This window comes from Poeciliopsis prolifica, unplaced genomic scaffold, assembly GCF_027474105.1.
Source record: "Poeciliopsis prolifica strain line A6 unplaced genomic scaffold, Auburn_PproV2 SCAFFOLD038, whole genome shotgun sequence".
In the NCBI taxonomy this organism is placed as follows: domain Eukaryota; kingdom Metazoa; phylum Chordata; class Actinopteri; order Cyprinodontiformes; family Poeciliidae; genus Poeciliopsis; species Poeciliopsis prolifica.
In genome coordinates, this window is record NW_026562413.1 from 5,350,791 (window position 1) to 5,370,536 (window position 19,746).

The following is a 19,746-nucleotide window of genomic DNA, read 5'->3' on the forward strand; positions in this document are numbered from 1 at the left end:
CAACAACAACCAGAACACATAAAGAAAGGAGTCATGGACACAGCCGTAACAAATACAAAAAGAGCGGCGGTTCAGAGAGTTTCTAGGCCTATGAGAAACACAACATCACTGAAACGGTCCAAGTGATGATCAGAACCATGTCAGTTCACCCTGTCACACTCTTACTTTGTTCCAGTCGGTTGTCAATTCCTCCCATCTTGCTTCCATTTTATTCTGTTTCAGATTTATGTATATCTGTTTAGTTTTCTTTGAAGTTGAGTATCAAAGTATTCAGACTTTATGAATTGTGGAGGTAAGTAGACAAGAAATTATGAAGATGCCACACATATGTCAACTGATTAGCAGTACATCATTTTCTGGTACCTTTGTTCTTTCAGTTCCATTTACTGTGGTTCGGATCTCCTTTTGGACCAGCCGATTCTCATAAAACATGGAAGTTCACGATCAGAAGTAAACACTTGCAGGTGGTTATTAGTATTTATTATCAATATAAAAGCACCTCTTCCTTTCATCAGACAAAAAGAACATTACTTTCAATCACTGGTTGTCAAAGTGGATCTGTAACACTGATGAGAACCGATGCAAGCAGCGGTCGAGAACTGAATGACCGGCCCAGTCACTTAAATGTTGCTACTCATAAGATGAGTCCATTCTTTTGGATACTGATCATTATAATTTCTTAAAATGTTCAACTACCAGGAGAAATAAACTGATACTGAATGGGTTTGCGCATAGAAGAAGTTTGGTTTGTCGCTACAAAATGAAAGTAATTTGGAAAGAAATGCAACAGCTGGATGCCACACAGAGGTATGAAATAGGGAAAGGGGGGGGATCGTAAAATTATACAGCAGGTACACAAGACCAAAAAAAATAAAATTAAATTAATATATGACAGAAACAATTACTGTCAACATTAATGGAAAAGCTGATGATTACAGCCCAAAAGACATATATGTTTCTCTTACGCTACAGGTATTATTGCTCATGGAGAAACAGCAACAGTCATCTAGGAAAGTGTGAACTTCAGCTTATTTCTTTTTATTGTGTGCTGAAAAAAAAGTAAAATAGATTCAATGCCATTTTTTATTATGTTTTTATACTTTAATCAAGCAATAACATCTGCTCAAATGGTTACTCTAAAGTAAACGTTAAAAAATTAGTGAACGGAGAAGGGGGGATAAAATCCACCTTTTCCAACTTCCTGTCATACCAAGCTGTGCTACAGTTCTGGCGCTTTGCTATTCATCAGTGGGAACAAATGGAGATAATAATGATAATAATAACAGGGGTTGGTATAAACTACCTATTGGTTATCTCTGCATCTATAAAAACATTATTCTGTGATGATGTGAAGCACTTCAGTTAAGTTGCATCCTTCAGCCACCACAACGAATATGGGGTAAAATTAGCACCAGTGTTTTTTCCTGCATGCGCATGCTGCATCAGAAACTCACAGGTAACCTCCGCGGCTGTCACAGATACTTGCGACGTTATGTAAAACTGAGTCCGTCACATCTGTGGCTCACCAACAACACGTCTGATTGAAACTTGCTTCAGAGCCATCTGACATCAGCAGGGCTGCCAAAGTGAAAAGCAGAGCACAGCAGGCTCTCATACGAAACAAGACGATTTCAAAAGGAGTTAATTAACTTGAGTGTGGATGTATGCTGCGAGGAGCGGGGTGATTCAGCTAAGCACGAGATGGCAGGCAAATGTACAAACAAACTATTATGAAAACTGATTTGAGCAGATTTTAGTGTTAAAACAATCTGAGAGCGGAGACTAAACAGTTTTCGGTTTTCATGCAAGAGCGATAAACACACACTCAACATTTCCTCCTGAGTCTCTCTGACTTGTGTTAGTCAGCCTCTCTGCCTGTTTGTCGTTTCCGTCGCTGCTTTGCATGTTATTTTTTGGGCAGTGTTACAATCTGGACGCACGGCTCACCTCTTCTTTGATTAGTCGCCATAACATCACCATGGCAATCGGCGAGCAATGACTTTGGCTGCGATGCTGTGAGCTGATGTGGAAATCTGAAAAATCAGCACTGCTCAGCTCACACGCACTGACAGATGAAGGAGGATGGCGGCTGCTGCATGCCGATGCTTGGACTTTGGTTTCCTTCGTGTGTTTACGATCATAGTTGAAGCCTTGAAACAGTTGGACGCAGCGCTGTCACTTTCTATGTCACTTTCTACTTGACCTTTTAGCATATCTGTCTGAGTGAGACGGTGACCTCGAGGTTGAGGAAAAAGCAACACTGCTTGGCTGGCATGCAGGTGTTCTGTGCAGTTTGGTAATCACTGCAGATTGTAGTAATTCACAGTCGCAGCTGCCCGGCCTCTCAGCAATTACAGGAAAATTTAACATTTTCATCTGATTAGTTTGTTTCCCACATCTCTGGTCTAGACTTGCCCGGCGTCTGGTTTGAACACAAGGACGGCCAGACTAACCTCATTCCATCCCATCTGGGCGTTTAAAGGGTCATGTTCGTGAAATGCTGCTCTTTTAGCTGCTTTAAGTCACACTGAATATTTTAGCATGTTTCAAAATGCGTTGCCACTGTTTTCATCAGCTCATAATTACTTTTTTAGTCGTTTATTTTTTATTTTTTGTAAACATATTAGTTCATTTTTTCCTCAGTTTGAAGCGGGCTCAGGCGTCTGGTTATAAGGCATAAAGATGAATCCAGATCTCAAGACTATAACATTTTTTCATCATTTTGATGGTACTTTGTATTGAGATTTCAAGGAAGCTGAACAACTTCCTCCTTCTCCCACCTATGTTGATGTTTTATTGTGCTCTTCATCCAGTCTGACTGATGGAAAGCTATAAGCAACATTAATATTAAGCAACAGGCTGCATGATAACTACTAGCATCTGACTAATTAATTTGTTTGTATAACTATGGTTTACTTAGAACTATATTCTACATTATTACTTAATTTTGTGTATCCGAACGAAGATGATAATGTATGAATGTTTAAAATAAATAAGGATTGATGCATAAGATTAGCAGTAGTAGACATAATTGTCAGTTTTCTGTCTAAAATGAAGGTAGTTGGGTCATTTAATATTTTTGTTTTCAATCTTAAGATTGTCATTCAATGAACATTTCATGACACACATAGTTTAAATCTTGTGCCCAAACAGAAAGTAGGGATAAAAAGGGTGAAAATATAAAATGAATATAAATATAAGATATTCATATTTATATAAATTATATATTATATATTTATATATAAATATTTATATTAATTATATATTTATATACATAAAAATTATTAATATAAAATCCAAATGTCCCCATAGATAATATATGGAAAGAAAAATGTATGCGCTTCCCACTGAAAGAAAAATAGATTCTGAATTTTGAAAAATATTCTGAAATGCCTAACTTTTTATTTTTTGTAAACATAAAAAATGAGTATGGCTGCCATTTATAAAAATATAGCTAAATCATGGGAGTGTTTGCTTTACAATGCTGTGAATCAATAATTAGAAAGGTTTACAATGCTGTTGTGCTCTGTCCTATTTACTGTTACCCCTAAATAAAATCGAGAGCAACTAATTTTCTCTGTCAATAGACACATTAGTCTCAGGCAGAGGTTCACCGTCCTGCAGGACATCAGCCCAAGACTGAAAGTCAAACCTGCAATCTAATGATTTAGATCAAAGCATATCCAAATGTCAGCCAAAATTGATCTTCACAGATGTTCTCCATCTGATCTGGAACAGGTTGAGTACTTTTCCAAAAGAAATGTGCAAGAGTTTCAATCTCTAGGTGTTGAAATCTGGATGAATAGAACCACAGGCCACACTTTTCAGATTGTCATCTGCAAAAATGTTTGAAAACCATGCATACATTTCCCTCCGCTTCACAATTCTGAAATATTTTGTGTTGGTCTGCAGCATGAAATGTACACTAAAGAGTGTGGACGTAATGACGACAAAATGTGAAGAAAGTAGAAGAGCTGTAAATACTTTTGTGATGACGAGCTCTTGTAAGGACATTTGGTCACAGACAAACACAGGAAGTAGAAATCAACAACAAATACTGAGCTCAGTGAAACCAACAGGGGCAGCTAATTCGGAAAGCAGCACTGTTAGAGGATCCTTTTTCCACAGGGTCAATTTTTCCCAGAAAATTTTAAAAAATCACAATTGAACCCCTGCAGGTCTGGCACTGCAGCTGTAAATTCTTGAAAGATAAGAGTGTAATCCCCCCAGAGAAACCAGGCGCTGGGAGGCAGAGGAATTTTAAACGGTAGATAAACAGTTCTGCTTTGGGGTCAGAGGTGACAGATCTCTGACATTTGAGTCCCAGGCGAAGATTCACTTTTTACAAGCTACACGTCTAAAAGGATAGAGGTAGCAGCTGTCACATGTACGCGCAAAATCCAAATCTTTCCAAACTCTGTGAGCTGATTGCCTTTGAAGCAAAGTCAAAAATGCCTCCACACATCAGGATCATTTTGTTGGAACCTGAGAAGTGCTGAGAAAATCAACCTTTCTATTGTAAAACGCATCTCCAACCCCCAGGCTTGCAAAGACAAAGATCTTGAGATTTCATGACATTTTCAACCTGCATGGATGATTACTCCAGATGTCTCTTACCAGGGCCATAAAAACAATCTTCCTTCACAGAACACAATTAAACATTTACTGCCTCCAGCAGAGCCTTCTTATCACAATTTCATTAGAGAGAATTAATAAAAAGAACTGTGCATTTGTGGTCATTTCACTGTGACAAAACCATCAGAGGATTCATGTCCATGCAGACACTTATACCACAGCAAAGCTTCACGGGAACATCTGGGAGCCAGAGATAGGGGCTCTGACTGTCCAGAATGTCATTAAACACTGCCTGCTGGAGATTTATATTCTCTCAGTTGTGCTATATGAGCCTGCATGGTCACAAGCAGAGTGTGCAGCTGTATAAAAACACCACACACACATAATACCTCAAAGCATACTGCATATGAATGGATTTTATATTTTGTGGGACAGCCAGACGTTGTGTATCTCGAACAAAGTTTGAGGAAGTTAGAGGAAACAGAAGGATACTAACGCCAAAACGTAACAAGGTGGCCATTAAGGAAAGCTTAGCAAGCCATTACCTAAATGAGATATACTGAGGAAAAAGGAATAAAGTTGAACTTTTCATTTTCTTCTTGTCTGGCATCAACTAAAAGCTGTATCGGTACCGCCACCTGCAGGCTGCAAGGCGACACAACACTTTCAAACACTAAGCAGCTTCTGTCATGTTAACGATTCCTTAAAATAAAACGGTTTGATTTTATTTCAATTAGTGTAAGCATGAAAAAAAAAAATCTATTGATTTTCTTGTATAAAAAATTGTTTTAACGACGAATCTCGATAAATTAGAAATAACGGAAAAGTTTCAGTGACTCAATTCAAAATGTAAACTCAGAACACACAGACAAAGCGTTTGGGTTGCAGTTATTTTAGTAGTTGTAACCCAATAACAGGACTTAACATCTACTAAAATCTTGAACTGAATTAACGCATTGATGAACATTTTTTGCTTTAACTGTCTCCAAAACTGAATTACGGTTTTTATTTTCAAACTGAACTTTTAGAAATGTAGGCTTTGAACATATTCTGAGATGCACTATAACTTCAAATTGGCCCCGTGAAACTTGCATCCATCCAAATCCTCAAAACATCCACATGGAGGCGCCCAGAAGGGAACCAATCAGATTCCTGGATTGCTTCAGCTGGACTGACGCCTCCAGGTCAGGTGGAATGTTTCAGCCTTATGTTTTAAGAGTTTAAGTAGCGTTCAGCACCGTTTCCAAGTGGTGGATGGAGCAAGAGATTTACAAACAGCAGAGATGGGGTAAGGATAAATGGATGAGAAAGGGTGGGGTGCAGCGCCAAGTGTTGACAGCTAAGCTGGCAGTAAGTAGGCTTAGCAGATGATCTGAGGTGCGGTTGAGGTGTCGTCCTGCTGCTGAACCTCAGTCAGCACATTCACCACATTTAATCAATGAACCAGAGTCCAACACTTCACAATTTGGTCCATCTCAGGGTGGTAACACTTAGTCATTATTTTTGAAATTATGACATTTTTGACATGATAGCTCTTCCAAAGTGGTTAGACATAATTATCAGTTCATGATGTTCACAAGCCCTTCAGATGAATTCTGTTTTTTGAGGCTGGAATATTTCTGGTTTCGATGTTTGTCAAAGCCCTTTAATGCAGTGTTTGGTATCATCTAAAAGGGGATTCCACTTGGCTTTCATTTAAGACACATTTTGAGTTTCTTTGACCAACACAGATGTCACTAGAGCTCTTCAAACAAAACGTGATTCACGTTTTTCCACACTTTTCGCCTAAACTAAACACATTTCTTTTAGTCCACTGGTATCCAGCGACACAAAAGTCAGCAACTGCAATCTTACTCGGTCTGAGCGCCGTCGTCGTTTTATGGCGCCCGAACTCATCCAGCCTGGAGAATGTGCAGATAATTCCAACATGGAAACACAAACATTGAAATAATTTATTCCAGGTCAAAATTCTCCCGCTTCCAAAAACAAAACACGACTTTGCAAAGCAACTCTTAAAACATGAAGAGAACAAAAAAAACACAGCTAACTAAAGTAGAACTTTTCCCGCCCACCTTCTGCTCTGAAGAAATATTTGATACAAAACATGACTATAAAAGACGGATTCACTCGATGCCTGAGTACTAAATCACTGACCTACAAACTGTACAGTTTATATTTAAAAAGGTTTTCGACGGACTGCGCCGCCTCGCTCGTCGGACTGAAAGAGAGGCTGAGGGCTTTAGCTTCAGTCAAGCATGGTGTTGGTTCAACACATATCAGTCCATCAGGAACTCTTGCAGCAGCCTTTCCGCTCTTCCTGAGCCTCTCTTGCCGCCCCCAGCGGACTGGACAGGGTCACGGCGCTGATGGAGCCGCGGGTCACCTCTCTGCTGGCCACCTTCTTATGGATCGCTGGGGAGGGCAGACTTTTAGGGCGGCACCTTAAAGTTGTTCGTAAACCAGAGTGATGCTGTGTCTCTTCTTACCTGTCAGGACTTCGTTGAAAGCAGCTTCTACGTTCGTGGAGTCCAGCGCCGACGTCTCCATGAACATCAGGCCTTTCTTATCTGGAATGGTGCGGCAAACATCCGACACGATGAAAATCGGTTTATTCTTGAGGGGGAAATCCGTTCAGCACATAAGGAAGCAGCTAAGTTCACCTGCAAAATCTTTGGCTTCCTCTGTGGGAACGGTCCTGAGGCTCTCCAGGTCCTTCTTGTTGCCCACCAGCATAACCACCATGTGAGGGTCTGCGTGATCGTACAGCTCCTTCAGCCATCGCTCGGCGCTCTCGTACGTCAGATGTTTGCTGATGTCGTACACCAGCAACGCTCCAACCGCTCCTCTGTAGTAGCTGAACGGACCCGAAGGAAACAGAGTTTAAACACACTGCTTGGGTCAGTAAATATTCACACTCGTTTCAGATTTTATCGCCTAAAAGCACAAACTCCAGTCTGTTTTGTCCAGATTTTATATGACAGGTCAAAGCAAAGTAACACATAAGGAAAAAGCTGTGCTGTTTTCAGAGTTGTTTAGTCTGAAAAGTGTGGCCTGCATTTGTGTTCAGCCTCCTCTCGGTCTGTGTTTGGCTGGTATTCCTTATGCTTATGGAAGAAAGGTTCAGCATGATGCTGCCACTACTGTGCTTTTTTTCATGGTGATGAGGTGTTCAGGGTCTTAGTATTCCACAGGGGAAAGCATCTTGAATGTAGAGTAAACCAGGGAATAATTCACACAGAGATTGACTCTATTTACCAAGTTTGTTCAGTACAAGGGGAGCAAATATAAATGCATACCAATTAATTATTCATTTTTTTATTTTTTATTTTTATTTGCCCAAAATTTTGAGAACCACATTTAATTTTCACTTTGTGTGGGTCTATCATATAAAATGCACATCCCTTATACTACAATATAAGGGGTGTGGATACTTTAGCAAGGTGTATTAAAAAGGTTTGATAAGTACATAAGAGGTGCAGCTGGCAATGACAGGGCGGGGTCACATGAGTCGCAAATTAACTGATCACTCGATTATTGTGTGTACCATTGACTTCTCAGATTCTAATCTCGCCCGTATGCGTGTGTGCGTGGGCGTGTTTGTGTGTGTGTGTGTGTGTGTGGGGTGTGTGTGTGTGTGTGTGTGTGTGTGGGGGTGTGTGTGTGTGTGTGTGTGTGTGAACCCACGCTGAGGTGATAGCCCTGTAGCGCTCCAGCCCAGCTGTGTCCCAGATCTGAGCTTTGATGGTGAAGTTGTCCAGCTGGACGGTCCTCGTGCTGAACTCCACGCCGATGGTGGTGCGGCTGTCGTGCAGGAACTCATTTTTGGTGAAGCGGGACAGGAGGTTGCTCTTTCCCACACCGGACTCCCCGATCAGAACCACTGCACAGACACACGTGAAGAAGTTCCTGTTACGCCCGCTTTATTAATAATTAATCACATTGATTCAGCTGCATGTCTCCTGAAACCAAAATGGATCAGATAGTCTTTATCTCATCTGACATATGCAGACTTTCTGTCACACTCGCTGGATGCCGGATTGCGTGACATCACACCAACGTGGCAGATCCACATTGAGTGCGAGTTCACTCTGGAATGAGGGAAGTAGAAAATCACTGCTGCTCTCGGAAGAAACACTACGGTACAGTGCGCCTATTCCTCTGGGAGTGTGAGAACTCATGTTTATCTAGCAGGTCAAAGGTCACAGCGTTCAGTCAAAGTAGGCAGGAAGCAATCACTTCCTTATGCTGCCATTTTCATAGAAACGGCAGCAGAAAACGGATAAAATCTTTTGTCTTCCATGTGTAGAAATGCAGCACAATAATTTCCTTCTTCTAAGACGATTACAGCTGAATTAAACGTGTCTTACCTTTAAATACAAAGTTGTACGAGTCATCTGAGCCCATGCTGCATTCAGTGGCGATGGGTCACTCTTCCACCTTACAAATGATGCCCAGAAGCCACTTTCCAATTTTTAATGGAGTATTTATTAAGAAAGAGAAAACAAAAGTGTCCTCCCTGGTTTTGTGTGAAGGTGAAAAACAATAGGGAGAAAATTAAATCTCTGCTCGCTGTGGGAAAAGAGGAGCAGCTCCCTGTTTGAAGACGGCCGGAAAAAGAAAAAGCAGGACTCCTTATTGCTCATCAGCTGACACCCAGGGGAGGGCAGGGAGGACGGAGAGCAGGTGGAACAGGTAGAACCACTCGCAGGTACAGACTCCACCCTCCGCTGCACTCCCAGACTCATTTGTATGACAATAAACCTCGCCCTGCAGGTGGATGTGCGTGAGCCGGGACACGTCAGCCCACCAGTCTCACAATCAAAATCCAGGAACGTGAAGCTCAGTTCGAGCCGATATTCTAATTTTCATGTTCTTTTTTTTTAAAGCGAGCAATTTTTTTTCCTTACGGAGATTATATTTTAAAAAAAGTGTTAAATTTAGCCTCACGTTTGGAAAGAGATATTTCTTTCCCTGCAGTTTTGAAATCTGGATGAATTGAACCAGTTTTACTTCAAAAGCTTAAACTCGACTCAAATAAAAAACATCCCCATAGCACTATACTGCCACCACCATGCTCCACTGAGAGGATGGTGTGATTGAGGTCACGTTCTGTGTAACTTTTCTGCCAAACTTTTTCTTTTTTTTTAAGTTGATCAGAAGATTCAGCTTTGGTCTCAACAGCTTCTTTTCCATGCTTTCTGTCTCTCCTTCAAGGCTTGTGGCAAACAAGGCTTCTTTTGGCTTCCTTTCAGCATTTGCCCCCCTCCACCCCTTGTCGTTCTCCCACGAAGGCCAGATGTGTAGAGAGTACAATCAAATAGCTGCCCTGTCAACAGATTCTCCCGTCTGGATCGGATTTCTGTAACCTACCCAGAGCTACAGCAGGCCTCTCCGCAGATGCTCTGGTCTGCAGTTCTGCCGTAATCTTTCAATTTTCAGCCAAACGACTGAAGAGTCTTCTGATCTAAAGTTGGAATAGTTTCAGAACTGTACCCTCCTTTAATCTCCTTGGTCTACATGATGCTTCTTTGTTCCCAACAAACCCCTGAGGCCTTCACAGAACAGATGAAGTCATACCGACATTGAATTAAGACACAAAAATTGACTTTTTACAAACTAGGTGACATCTGGTTGCACTGGATTTTATTTGGGAGTGCCACAGGAAAAGGTGTGAATACATTTGCAATGGAAATGTTTAAAGTTTTTTAATTATTATTTTTTAATTGTAAATGTTTAAAACCAATGTACCCTTTTCATTCCACTTCACCACTTCACAGTTGTGTGGTAATTTTGGTCGATTACATGAAACGCATTGAAGTTTTAATGTTGACAAAAAGTGAAAAAGCTCAAAGGGGAATGAATATTTTTTACAAGGCACTATATATCCTGATCTGGAAAAAGGAGCAAAACAATTTCCATGCTTTTCCAGATGGCACAGAGAGTCTCAATTATATGTACTTTAAAAACAAACTTGGAGGTAATCTTTTATTTCACACTTCCCATTAAAACAAGACAGAACATTGTGGGACAGTTAAAATTCCTGGCCCATCACCACACTGTAATCAAAATGAGACAGGGAATAATGGTTTTTGACCATGATTTATTACTTTTTTTTTTTAGTACAGTACTGTTAAAAGTTAGTTCCGACATTTTCAACTGGGAGATGGATTTCTTTATTTTAATTCAGCTGAGGTCAACAGACAGAGCAGAGCTACTGAAGCAGTTGCCAAGTTCACCACAACTACAAATGCTGAGAATTTCAAAAAGAATAAAATAATAATAATAATACAACCTAGAGTTTATGATTGGAGCAAAGTATGATGCCATCACTGTTTTTTTTCTTCTTTTTTTTTAAAGCCTTTCCATTATGTCATACTTTGACCCATTTGATTTCCACATGTAATTAATGGAAAATAAATCAAGTTCATATCTAGGTACTAACTGCACCTCAAACAGGAAGAGAAAAGACGATGAACGATCAGATTTAAATGAAATTAAAGATGGTTTGCAAAATTCATATTCATAACAGCAACAGCCTGTGCTTCAGGTAAGCTGCTGAGTGTGAAAAACGATTACGGTTGCAGTCTGGAATGAGAATTTCGGCGAAGGTGGGACATCACGCCTCCCATCTGAGGCTGGCCTTTACTAGCCATGATCCCACTGGTCAGTCGGACAGCAGGACAAGCAATGGCGACTCAGGAGGGAAAAGCCATTCCTAAAAGACACTGCGATTGCATGTGGGCACTTTGATCCAGAGTGACGAATTACAACTTTTGGAAGGGTGACAGTGTGGAAGGCGCTTGCAATAAATAGTGAAAGCTGTTGGGCAAAAACCAGCTGTGTGTGGAACATGTTGAAGACAAGGATGGAGGGAAGGCGGTTGGAACTTTTGTGAGCGCCTGTTCTCCTGCTGGCTTTCAGGATCACAGCTTATAGGAACCACCAACCTGCCCGACAGGAACCAGGCCCGATACAGAGCCGACTGGCCTTCACGTCGCACGGGCCGCATTTGGATCACGTGAACGTTTGCCTACAGAGCGCTACTTCAGATTTACGTGAAAGAAACACTAAGTTGAAAAAAATAATCAATGGTCGGGAGTCCCTTTCTCTTCACATCAGTACGCGCTTTGAGGAGAGAGCGGTTCAGTCCGACCCCTACAGCAGAACTCTGTGGGTGAAGCTGGCTGGATGGCGCCGAACAAAAGAAGTAAAAGGGGAAAAAGAAAATAGGGAATGATCTTAGAACAGATGCAGAATGAGGGTCTTTCAGTTCTTGCCCAAGTTTCTTCTGTAAGGTTTGGGACAATACACATAAATTTCTGTTGGTTCGAAGTTGATTTTGGGTTTGTTATGTGTTAAATGCGTGTTTATGAGCGTGTCAATATGTACTGTATGTCATTACGAGGGCTGTGAGCCCAGCAGTCTCTCGATAGCGGCGTTGATGTCTCCTCCAGTAGCAATGAGGGCCTGCAGGTTGGCCTCGCGGTTGATGAAGCCCATGGCGTTCAGCTGGTCTAGCTGGGTCTGGAACCGCACCTCTGGGGTTTGGCTCTGATGGAAACAGTCAGTAAAGATTGAAGTAAGACAAATACAAAAACACCACCATGCACATTATGGAGGCGATTTCACTATGTGTGAGTGGTCGCGTACTGTTCCGTTTCCTCCTCCACTTCCGCCTCCTCCGGCAAACATCTGGAGCATCTGTTGCATCAGCTGCTGCTGAGCAGGGTTTGTTGCAGCACTGCTGGGAGACGAGGCTGGGTTCTCTGCAGGAACGGCGCCGGCTGTGGGCACGCCTGGTATTCCACCCGTCATCAAACTGGGCCAAAAGACGACAACAAACACAAATGTTAAATTCAAACCCTCGCTTAAAATGCAATGTGCAATGTGATGCAGGTGATGCCTCGTTCTGTCTACCTGGGCATAAGGCCTGGGGCTTCTGTCTGCAGCGTCTGGAGGCCCTGCTGGATCTGCATTAGAGCTTGCATGGCACGGGGATTGGTCATGACAGATAGCGCCTCAGGGTTCTGCATCTGGAGACAGATGGGAAGAAATGGAAGCAAAAAATTAGGAAAGGTGACTGTAAGCAATTAAAATTTCAGCAACGTGACGGATGAGACCAGAGAAATTAAAGCCAAAAGATGGTAAGTTTATGTTATAAACTGTTTAGAATTCAGATATTGGAGGTAAAAATACCTTTTAAAAATTGTGTAATTATTAAATTTTTTTTCTCCCCAATCAGACACATGTTCAGTATGATGAACAAAACACATAAACCCTAAACTGATTGGTAAAAAGCACAGAAAAAACACAAAAGCAAAATAAATGTTATAAAACAACTTAAATTGTAGAAAATCATTCTTGAATTGCTAAAATTTAAGAACTAATTTTTTTTTTTATTCTAACTTTAATTTTTAGTTTCATTCATTAAGTAATCAATGATTTAAATAGATTACTTGATGAATGAATAAATTATAAAAAAAATAACTTAGTTTATACTCAAAAACATTCAATCGAATTAATGAATAAAACATTATCTGGCTTCAAAACAGTAAATAAAAACTTTTTGTTTTACAGCAAAACTTAAATAAATACAAACTAAAGAGTTGGTTCAAGGTTTACGTAACAAAACATTTGGATTAAAGTTTTTAAACAAATAAAAATGTGCTAGCTTAAGGAGCGGCACAGTAAAATTCCTTTGCAGGGAAGGTATTGATGGATGAATGTATGAATGAACAAACATAACTAAATGTCATTAACAGCCAAGTATGAAATAAGGACATATTAAAGACATGCTGAAGCCCTGATCAGAAGGTCAGGGGATGTTTTCCTTCAGTTTCGAAAAAGGTGTTTTAGATGAAAATGGAAACAGTACCTGCTGAAGGAAAATGGGCAGCTGAGATCTGAACTGTTCCTGCAGCTGTGGGTTTCCAGCGAATAATGGATTATTCATCATTACCTGATTGAGGGAAGAAATAAAGTATTAGTCATTTGGCTCCAGCAGCAGTCCACACTGCCTACGCAGTTCTGTTAAACATTAACGCATACATCAGAGAGACAAAAATATAAACCAATACAGCTACAGGAGAGAATGAAGACTTGATGTGATATATTTTTTTGTAATGTTCTAAAAAGTATGTCTAAGGCCGTTTTAAGTCCAGAATATCAATATTTAATCTATGACTTTATGATCCTCACCTGTGAGGCTAACTCTGGGTTTTGAGCCAGTGACTGCATCATACTGCGCATGTACGGAGCAGACAGCATGTTCTGCATCAGCTGAGGGTTTTCGGAGATCTGTTGGAGTAGACTCTGCATGCCGGGGCTGTTGAACATGCCTGCAGCACAAAACGAAAACATCCAGGAGTGAACGTAACTAAATAGGGGTGTCGCAGTACGTCAAGCCCAGGGGACAAAAACGATACCGAGCACTGGATTCACAGGAACGACAAAAGATTTTAGAATAATCCCCAGTTTGTCTTTTTACAACTGAAAGCTTCACAAATTAAATACGTTTTCAAATAATAAGTGTTTAAGGGAGAATATTCCAAATCAGGTTTGACCAGTTGATACATTATTTCTTTCACTGTCTCTTTTATAGGAATAGCCCTGCAGCCAAAAGACTAAAAAGGCACATTTCTGTTTTCACAAATAGAATAAATGTTTCAAAAATTCTGATCTGGTTTAACAAACTGCTTATGCTGTCTGCTAATTGGAATAAAGCCCAGGTGCTAAACTAAAAGGTGATTTAGCACCGGAAGGAAGCTGTGAAGCAGATGCTAACTACTCTGACATTAGCTTCTAGCTGCTTTATTAGCTAACTCTTATTACAAAAGGCTCAGAACCATTTCCTTTCTTAGTCCAAAACAAAAAAAACTTCAAACAATAATATGAAGTGTTGAAAATAAGGCACATATATTTAGAAATGGGGATTATAATATTAGCTTAAACTCTCTTCTCCTGACAAAAATCACAACAGCACTTTGTGACACAGAATGTAAGAAAAACTGCTGCTGAGATTTGTTATCAGGAGAACTCTATCTTTATCAAATCCAACATCAACGAGTCTCCAGCGTACCATTTCCCAGAGTCCCAGGATTGACGCCAAGAGGGTTGGACACACTTGGGTTGGTGGTTCCCGAAGTGCTAGTACTTCCTGTGGTTCCCCCTCCACTCTCAGAGGGGTTTGAAGAATTCGGAGGCCCCCACGGGTTGGGCAGAGGCTCTCGGTTCTCTGTCCGCGACGGCTGAGCACCAGAGTCAGAGTTTCCACCAAGAGCTGAGAACGGGTTGTTTCCAAACTATAACAAAAAATGATAAAATACAGTTTAATACACAGGATTTAATTCACTTCTGGTCTTGAAAAGAGGTAGAAACGGGGATGTGTAAAAGGTTCCTCACAGAGACCTGCTCTCTGGCTGCGCTGAACATGGGCTCCTGGATGTCTGTGTACATCCTCCTCAAGGCATTGTAACCTCCTGGAATGCTCTCCAGGTTGCTCAGAGCGCGGTCCTGGTTTCGCATCATTTCCTGCATCATGGCTGGGTTCCTGGCGAGCTCCATGGTCTGACAGGCAGGACGAAAGGGAGAGGAAGCAGAGCAGATTGAGGTTTACATGAAACACACAACAATTTTATTCATGTTGAATGAATAAAGCCTGAATGTCCTCCAGGCCCTTCAGGGCATTTTTCCCCTCACCTGTCTCATGAGTTCAGGGTTATTGAGCATGTGAGAAATCTCAGGGTTGCGTTCCATCAGCTGCTGCATCTGTGGGTTGGCCATGATCATCTGCCTCATCAGGTCGGGGTTGGACATCATGTTCTGCACCAAGGGGTTCTCCATAATCTGGGAGAGCATCTCCGGGTTGGACATGAGCTGCCTCTGCATCTGCTGCTGCAGCTCCATGAAGTTAGCGGAGCCCATGCCCAGACCAGCTAGACTGGCCAGGTCTCCGAAGCCACCTGCAGGGGATAACCGCTGACTCAGCGAGGAAATCTTTGGCAAGAATAGTGCTTTTTAATTAGAACAACACACAGGCGGACTCACTCATTATGTTGGGCGTCTGTGTGGGTGGGTTGCCAGACCCGGTGGGGGCTGCTGTGGGGGCCGGGTTGGCAGCTGAACTAGAGGTGGTGCTACTGGCTCCCTGGTTGGAGGTTGAACTAGAGGCTGAGGTGCTACCGCCATCTGCTGCCCTACAGAGGGAATTTAGAGAGAGAGAGAAAAGACGTTAAACCCAAGTTGTCAAAGCTGGTCAACTGTCACAGCGAATCAGAAGGTTTTGTAAAAAACAAAAGCAAAACAAAAAGAGTGCTTACTTGTGTGCTGTTTTAATGACCAGGTGAACTGTCAGGCCATCTTTGATGCCATGCTGGCTGAGACTGTCACCGTCCTTCAAGATCTTCCCTGCAAAAATCAAAACCAACTGGTCTTGTTTGGCTTTGAACCGCTTCGAGATCTCCTCTTTAAACTGGAAGACAAAAAATATATAAAACCAGGTAAGATTTCTGCATGGAAGAAAAAAAATGTCTCCAGGTAGACCGATAATAATAACCAACAAGTGGTTTGAGGCCAGCCATGTACTAGTTATCAATCGGAAGCTGGTTTGAAAAGCCGCTGTATCGACCACTGAAGACGCTGCTTTACACCATTGTTTAATTTTAATAAAATACCAGAGAAAGAGAGTGACCAAAGTAATTTGTAGAGAAAATACAGAGTTCTAAAAATCTTTTTAACTACTGATTTGAATTGGTTGTTTCTGTTCTTTAAAAACAAAACAAAAAAACTTCAAAACTGCAGCATTTGTGCTGAAGCTTAACATAGCAGCTTAAGCACAGTTCAGGGTTTCCTGGCAGGACATCCAGACTTTATTTGTGCCCCCACAAGTGATATTTTAAAGTTTCCTGTCAACTTTAAAACTCAAAAACCCCGACGGGCTGCCCCAGCGCCAAACCACCGGATCTAGCACGTTTTCTCGGGGGAACCTTGCAATAGTACATTCTATGGCCTTTTAGTCCCTTTTTTCTGTTGATGTGAACACTCCTGTTATGTCTGTTGTGCTTCTACATGAAAGTTTTTAAGAGTACAAAAATATTATTCTTATTGCTGCTCTATTTTGCTGTAACAGTTCCTGCCGTTTGTAATGAAAACAGATGATCCCAGTGAGCATTAGTGACATGCAGTGGTGAAATAGTGGAACACCATCAAATTAAAGCTCTCCTTGCAAGAGAATCTTACGTCAGGCCCACATTTGTAGGTGTCTGCAGACATTAAGAAATTAAATATTATATAAAGTTGACGTAAAGTATAAAAAAAACCATTCTTTTGTTTTTCTTTTCATCTAATTCAAAACTAATGAAAAAAAAAATAAACATGAAGAGAATCCACGCAGAGGTTTCACAATAACCTGAAGGCAGGAAGCATTTAGGCCTTCAATATTTATGCAGTTGCAGTTTCAGCACTATAGTCATTAGTTTTCAATGGGATAAAGACAAAAAAAAATCATGGACAATATTATAATAAAACCTTTAGTAAAAAAATACACCGAGTGTTTATCAAATCTTCAGGTTAAAACATTTAACAAACAATGAAAAACACATTAAAACCAAAGCACCTTAGAATAAAGAGCAACAGATTTGATGTCATCAGACTGATGCTGTGATGTATTTTTGTTTATTTTATTTTACAATGTTGGCTTAGTTGATTTAGATCTTCAGCCAGCCATTTATTTATTTATTCAATGGTTATTCATGCGCGGCTCACGTAATGTTGCCCCCAGCAGTTAGGGGCCGAGATCTGGACTTTGACTGAGCGATTGCGACACCTTGATACTTTATTTTTTTTACCCGTTCTGCTGCAGATTTGCTCCTGCTGGTTTTGAGCTCATTGTCCTTTTACATGATCCGATTTTATCCAAGTGCTACCTGTCAGCCCTGGACATTTGGGTTACGGAGGAATTAGTTAATCACAGACTCAGTGACTGCAAGGATCCTACCGTTTGTGGGAACAAAACAAATCCCCGCATCGCTGGGCTTGACAGATTTAACGAGCTCTTTGGGCTGGTTTGGTGTGTTCGTCTTTCCCTACATACAACCAACAATCCTAAAAATGTCTGTCCAAACAGACATCATTCTTTTCGTTTTTATCAGATTTAACTTTTGCAAACCTATTTTTGTCATGCTTTGTATGTAAAATCTTCCTAGTTACACTTCAATTCAGTAACTGCATGTTTCAAACACATTTTATGTTCTGGTCATTTTCTAAGCATGTGTTGTAATTTTCCCCCCCCACACTTTCCTAAAGAACTTGAGATCTAATCTGTTTGAATATTTAAAACAGTGACTTTGACTTTTTATAAATAGTGAGTATATTCTCAGAGAATTAATTACAATAAAAACGCTGTGCTGAAGTTAGTCACAGTTCACCATCATTTTCTCATTGACTTAAAACACCAGAGTAGTGCAATAATTACACCAACGTAAATAAATCACAATGTGATCCATCTGCTTTAATTTAAAAACATTGAAAATATGCGCACTAATTGTAGTTCTATTTTCTATGTGCTTATGAATGTTGAAGTTTATTGTGGCTCGCGGCTCAGTAAAAGCTAATAAAATTATCCTTGCCTACTAAGTGAAAGCATGGCAGCCTTTACTCGGTCAGCTGGCCTGCGGTATTCAGCAACAGATGGGGGAGGGTCAGCTCTGCAGCTCAGAGAAAACTCTGAATGATAGGATGAGTATGATGGAAAAATACAACATTTGTGAAATCGCAACCACCTTGACAATAGTTGAGGCTTAATTCAGTCTAAAATATGTGTTTAATACGGTCAATTTATATTCGTCTTGTGTAGGGCACCTCCATAAAACACTGCATATTGCTTTGTTTTCACTAAATAACTTCAAAAGAGCTTAATGGGGAAAAGTTTGAATTTCCTTTAGACATCATCTTAACAAAAGTGATTTATTTTCCTCATTCATATTACTTGTAATGCCACATTTATTGAACTTAAACATACTTTCAAACAGAAAGAATAATATCCCTAAAACATAAACACATATAAAGATGTATTACTGCGCTAAGGAGCCAACATGAGAGCACCCTGCTCTGAATGTTATTACGTGGCTTTTCCAGGTGAATCCGTCGCCAAGCCAACAGCAGCACTGAGGAGACTAGAAATCCCCAAGAAGCCTGAATGACTCAGGAGCAGCAATGAGAATGTTCTAGACTCAAAGACAGCTTCGACTTTTTTATCAGGCTGTAGAGCTGAAGTAGGAAATGAAAGCAATACACGATGGAGCAGCGACATGTAACCACTTCCACGGTTCCGTCGGGAGTGTTATTGCTTCTTGCAGTTAGCGCAGCAAGCGCGTTCCCGTCAGCTGACACTTGTTCAGCCACACAGTTGGTCCGAATAACAGGCTAACTTAGCTCCCCGGCTAGCAACTGACTGGCTAGCCGGTTAGCAATTTCCAAATCTTAGCGCGATCGTTTCGTAGAGTGGGACATTTACAACGAGGTGGTTGCCGACTAAACGGCAACCTAACCAATAGTATTTCGATTTCACACAGCCGCTTTCATTCTCAGCAGCCCCAGTTAGCCGGTAAGAGTGGTGATACATGCTAATGGTTTAGCTTCCTAGCTGAAGTTGTGGGCATGACGTTAGAGCGCAACGATGAACAGTATCCGACCAACCTGAGTGACAGAAGCGTCCTCTGCGATGGCGATTTCTTCCTTGTCCTTGGGTGTTTTCACTGTGACCTTGATAATCGTCCCCTCGGAGGCTTCGGGTTTATTATTATTGTTGTTACCAAGATCTGGGGCGCCTTGCTCAGCCATCTTTACTCCGCCGATGGAACAGCTCGGATCTAACTTTCACTTCCGGTTCAAGCCAGGTCTGCCGTGGGGTTTTTTTTCTACTTTTCTCACCCACCCAGTCGGTCGAAGTAGTTCCTGTATGAGTTCATCGGTTAAAAGTTCACAAAATAAAATAATAATAACAACATAACAACAACAATAATAATAATAATAATAATAATAATAATAATAATAATAATAATAATAATAATAATAGAGGGATTTATTCTAATATTAACATTTAAGGAAACTGACCAAATTTAAACCACTAATCTAACTGTAACAACAAACTGTAGCTTTTCAATGAATGCATTT

At 40.8% G+C, this 19,746-nt stretch overlaps 2 protein-coding genes across 3 annotated transcripts; both read right to left on the reverse strand.

The window, feature by feature from the left end:
- Nucleotides 1–6,513: 6,513 nt before the first annotated feature.
- Nucleotides 6,514–9,210, reverse strand: LOC129375068 (ras-related protein Rab-25-like). The gene is made up of 5 exons (XM_055053888.1): nucleotides 8,943–9,210; nucleotides 8,260–8,455; nucleotides 7,236–7,429; nucleotides 7,062–7,142; nucleotides 6,514–6,987 (listed from the first exon to the last, which is right to left on the reverse strand). The coding sequence occupies exons 1-5, from the start codon at nucleotides 8,977–8,979 to the stop codon at nucleotides 6,860–6,862; spliced, it is 636 nt and encodes a 211-aa protein (XP_054909863.1). The 5' UTR covers nucleotides 8,980–9,210; the 3' UTR covers nucleotides 6,514–6,859.
- Nucleotides 9,211–10,546: 1,336 nt separating this feature from the next.
- Nucleotides 10,547–19,447, reverse strand: ubqln4 (ubiquilin 4). 2 transcript variants are annotated; one of them, XM_055053887.1, is made up of 11 exons: nucleotides 19,270–19,447; nucleotides 15,894–16,045; nucleotides 15,622–15,770; nucleotides 15,274–15,536; nucleotides 14,983–15,141; nucleotides 14,654–14,876; nucleotides 13,774–13,913; nucleotides 13,451–13,534; nucleotides 12,493–12,608; nucleotides 12,226–12,394; nucleotides 10,547–12,126 (listed from the first exon to the last, which is right to left on the reverse strand). In XM_055053887.1, exons 1-11 carry the CDS (start codon nucleotides 19,411–19,413, stop codon nucleotides 11,974–11,976), a joined length of 1,752 nt encoding a protein of 583 aa, XP_054909862.1. In that variant the 5' UTR covers nucleotides 19,414–19,447; the 3' UTR covers nucleotides 10,547–11,973. The 2 variants fall into 2 exon arrangements, with proteins under 2 accessions (XP_054909862.1, XP_054909861.1); XM_055053886.1 differs by having other exon boundaries at nucleotides 14,977–15,141.
- Between the last annotated feature and the right edge of the window lie 299 nt (nucleotides 19,448–19,746).

Excerpts from the sequence above, each read along its gene's own strand:
- LOC129375068 (XM_055053888.1), bottom strand. The coding sequence starts at position 8,979 with ATGGGCTCAGATGACTCGTACAACTTTGTATTTAAAG. Across the intron at positions 7,430-8,259 it reads TACAGGGCTATCACCTCAGC|CTACTACAGAGGAGCGGTTG; the intron begins GTGGGTTCACAC and ends GGGTCCGTTCAG. Across the intron at positions 6,988-7,061 it reads TTTCAACGAAGTCCTGACAG|CGATCCATAAGAAGGTGGCC; the intron begins GTAAGAAGAGAC and ends TGCCCTCCCCAG.
- ubqln4 (XM_055053886.1), bottom strand. The coding sequence starts at position 19,413 with ATGGCTGAGCAAGGCGCCCCAGATCTTGGTAACAACAATAATAATAAA. Across the intron at positions 13,914-14,653 it reads TCCTGGGACTCTGGGAAATG|GCATGTTCAACAGCCCCGGC; the intron begins GTACGCTGGAGA and ends TTTGTGCTGCAG. Across the intron at positions 12,127-12,225 it reads GTGGAGGAGGAAACGGAACA|AGCCAAACCCCAGAGGTGCG; the intron begins GTACGCGACCAC and ends TGTTTCCATCAG.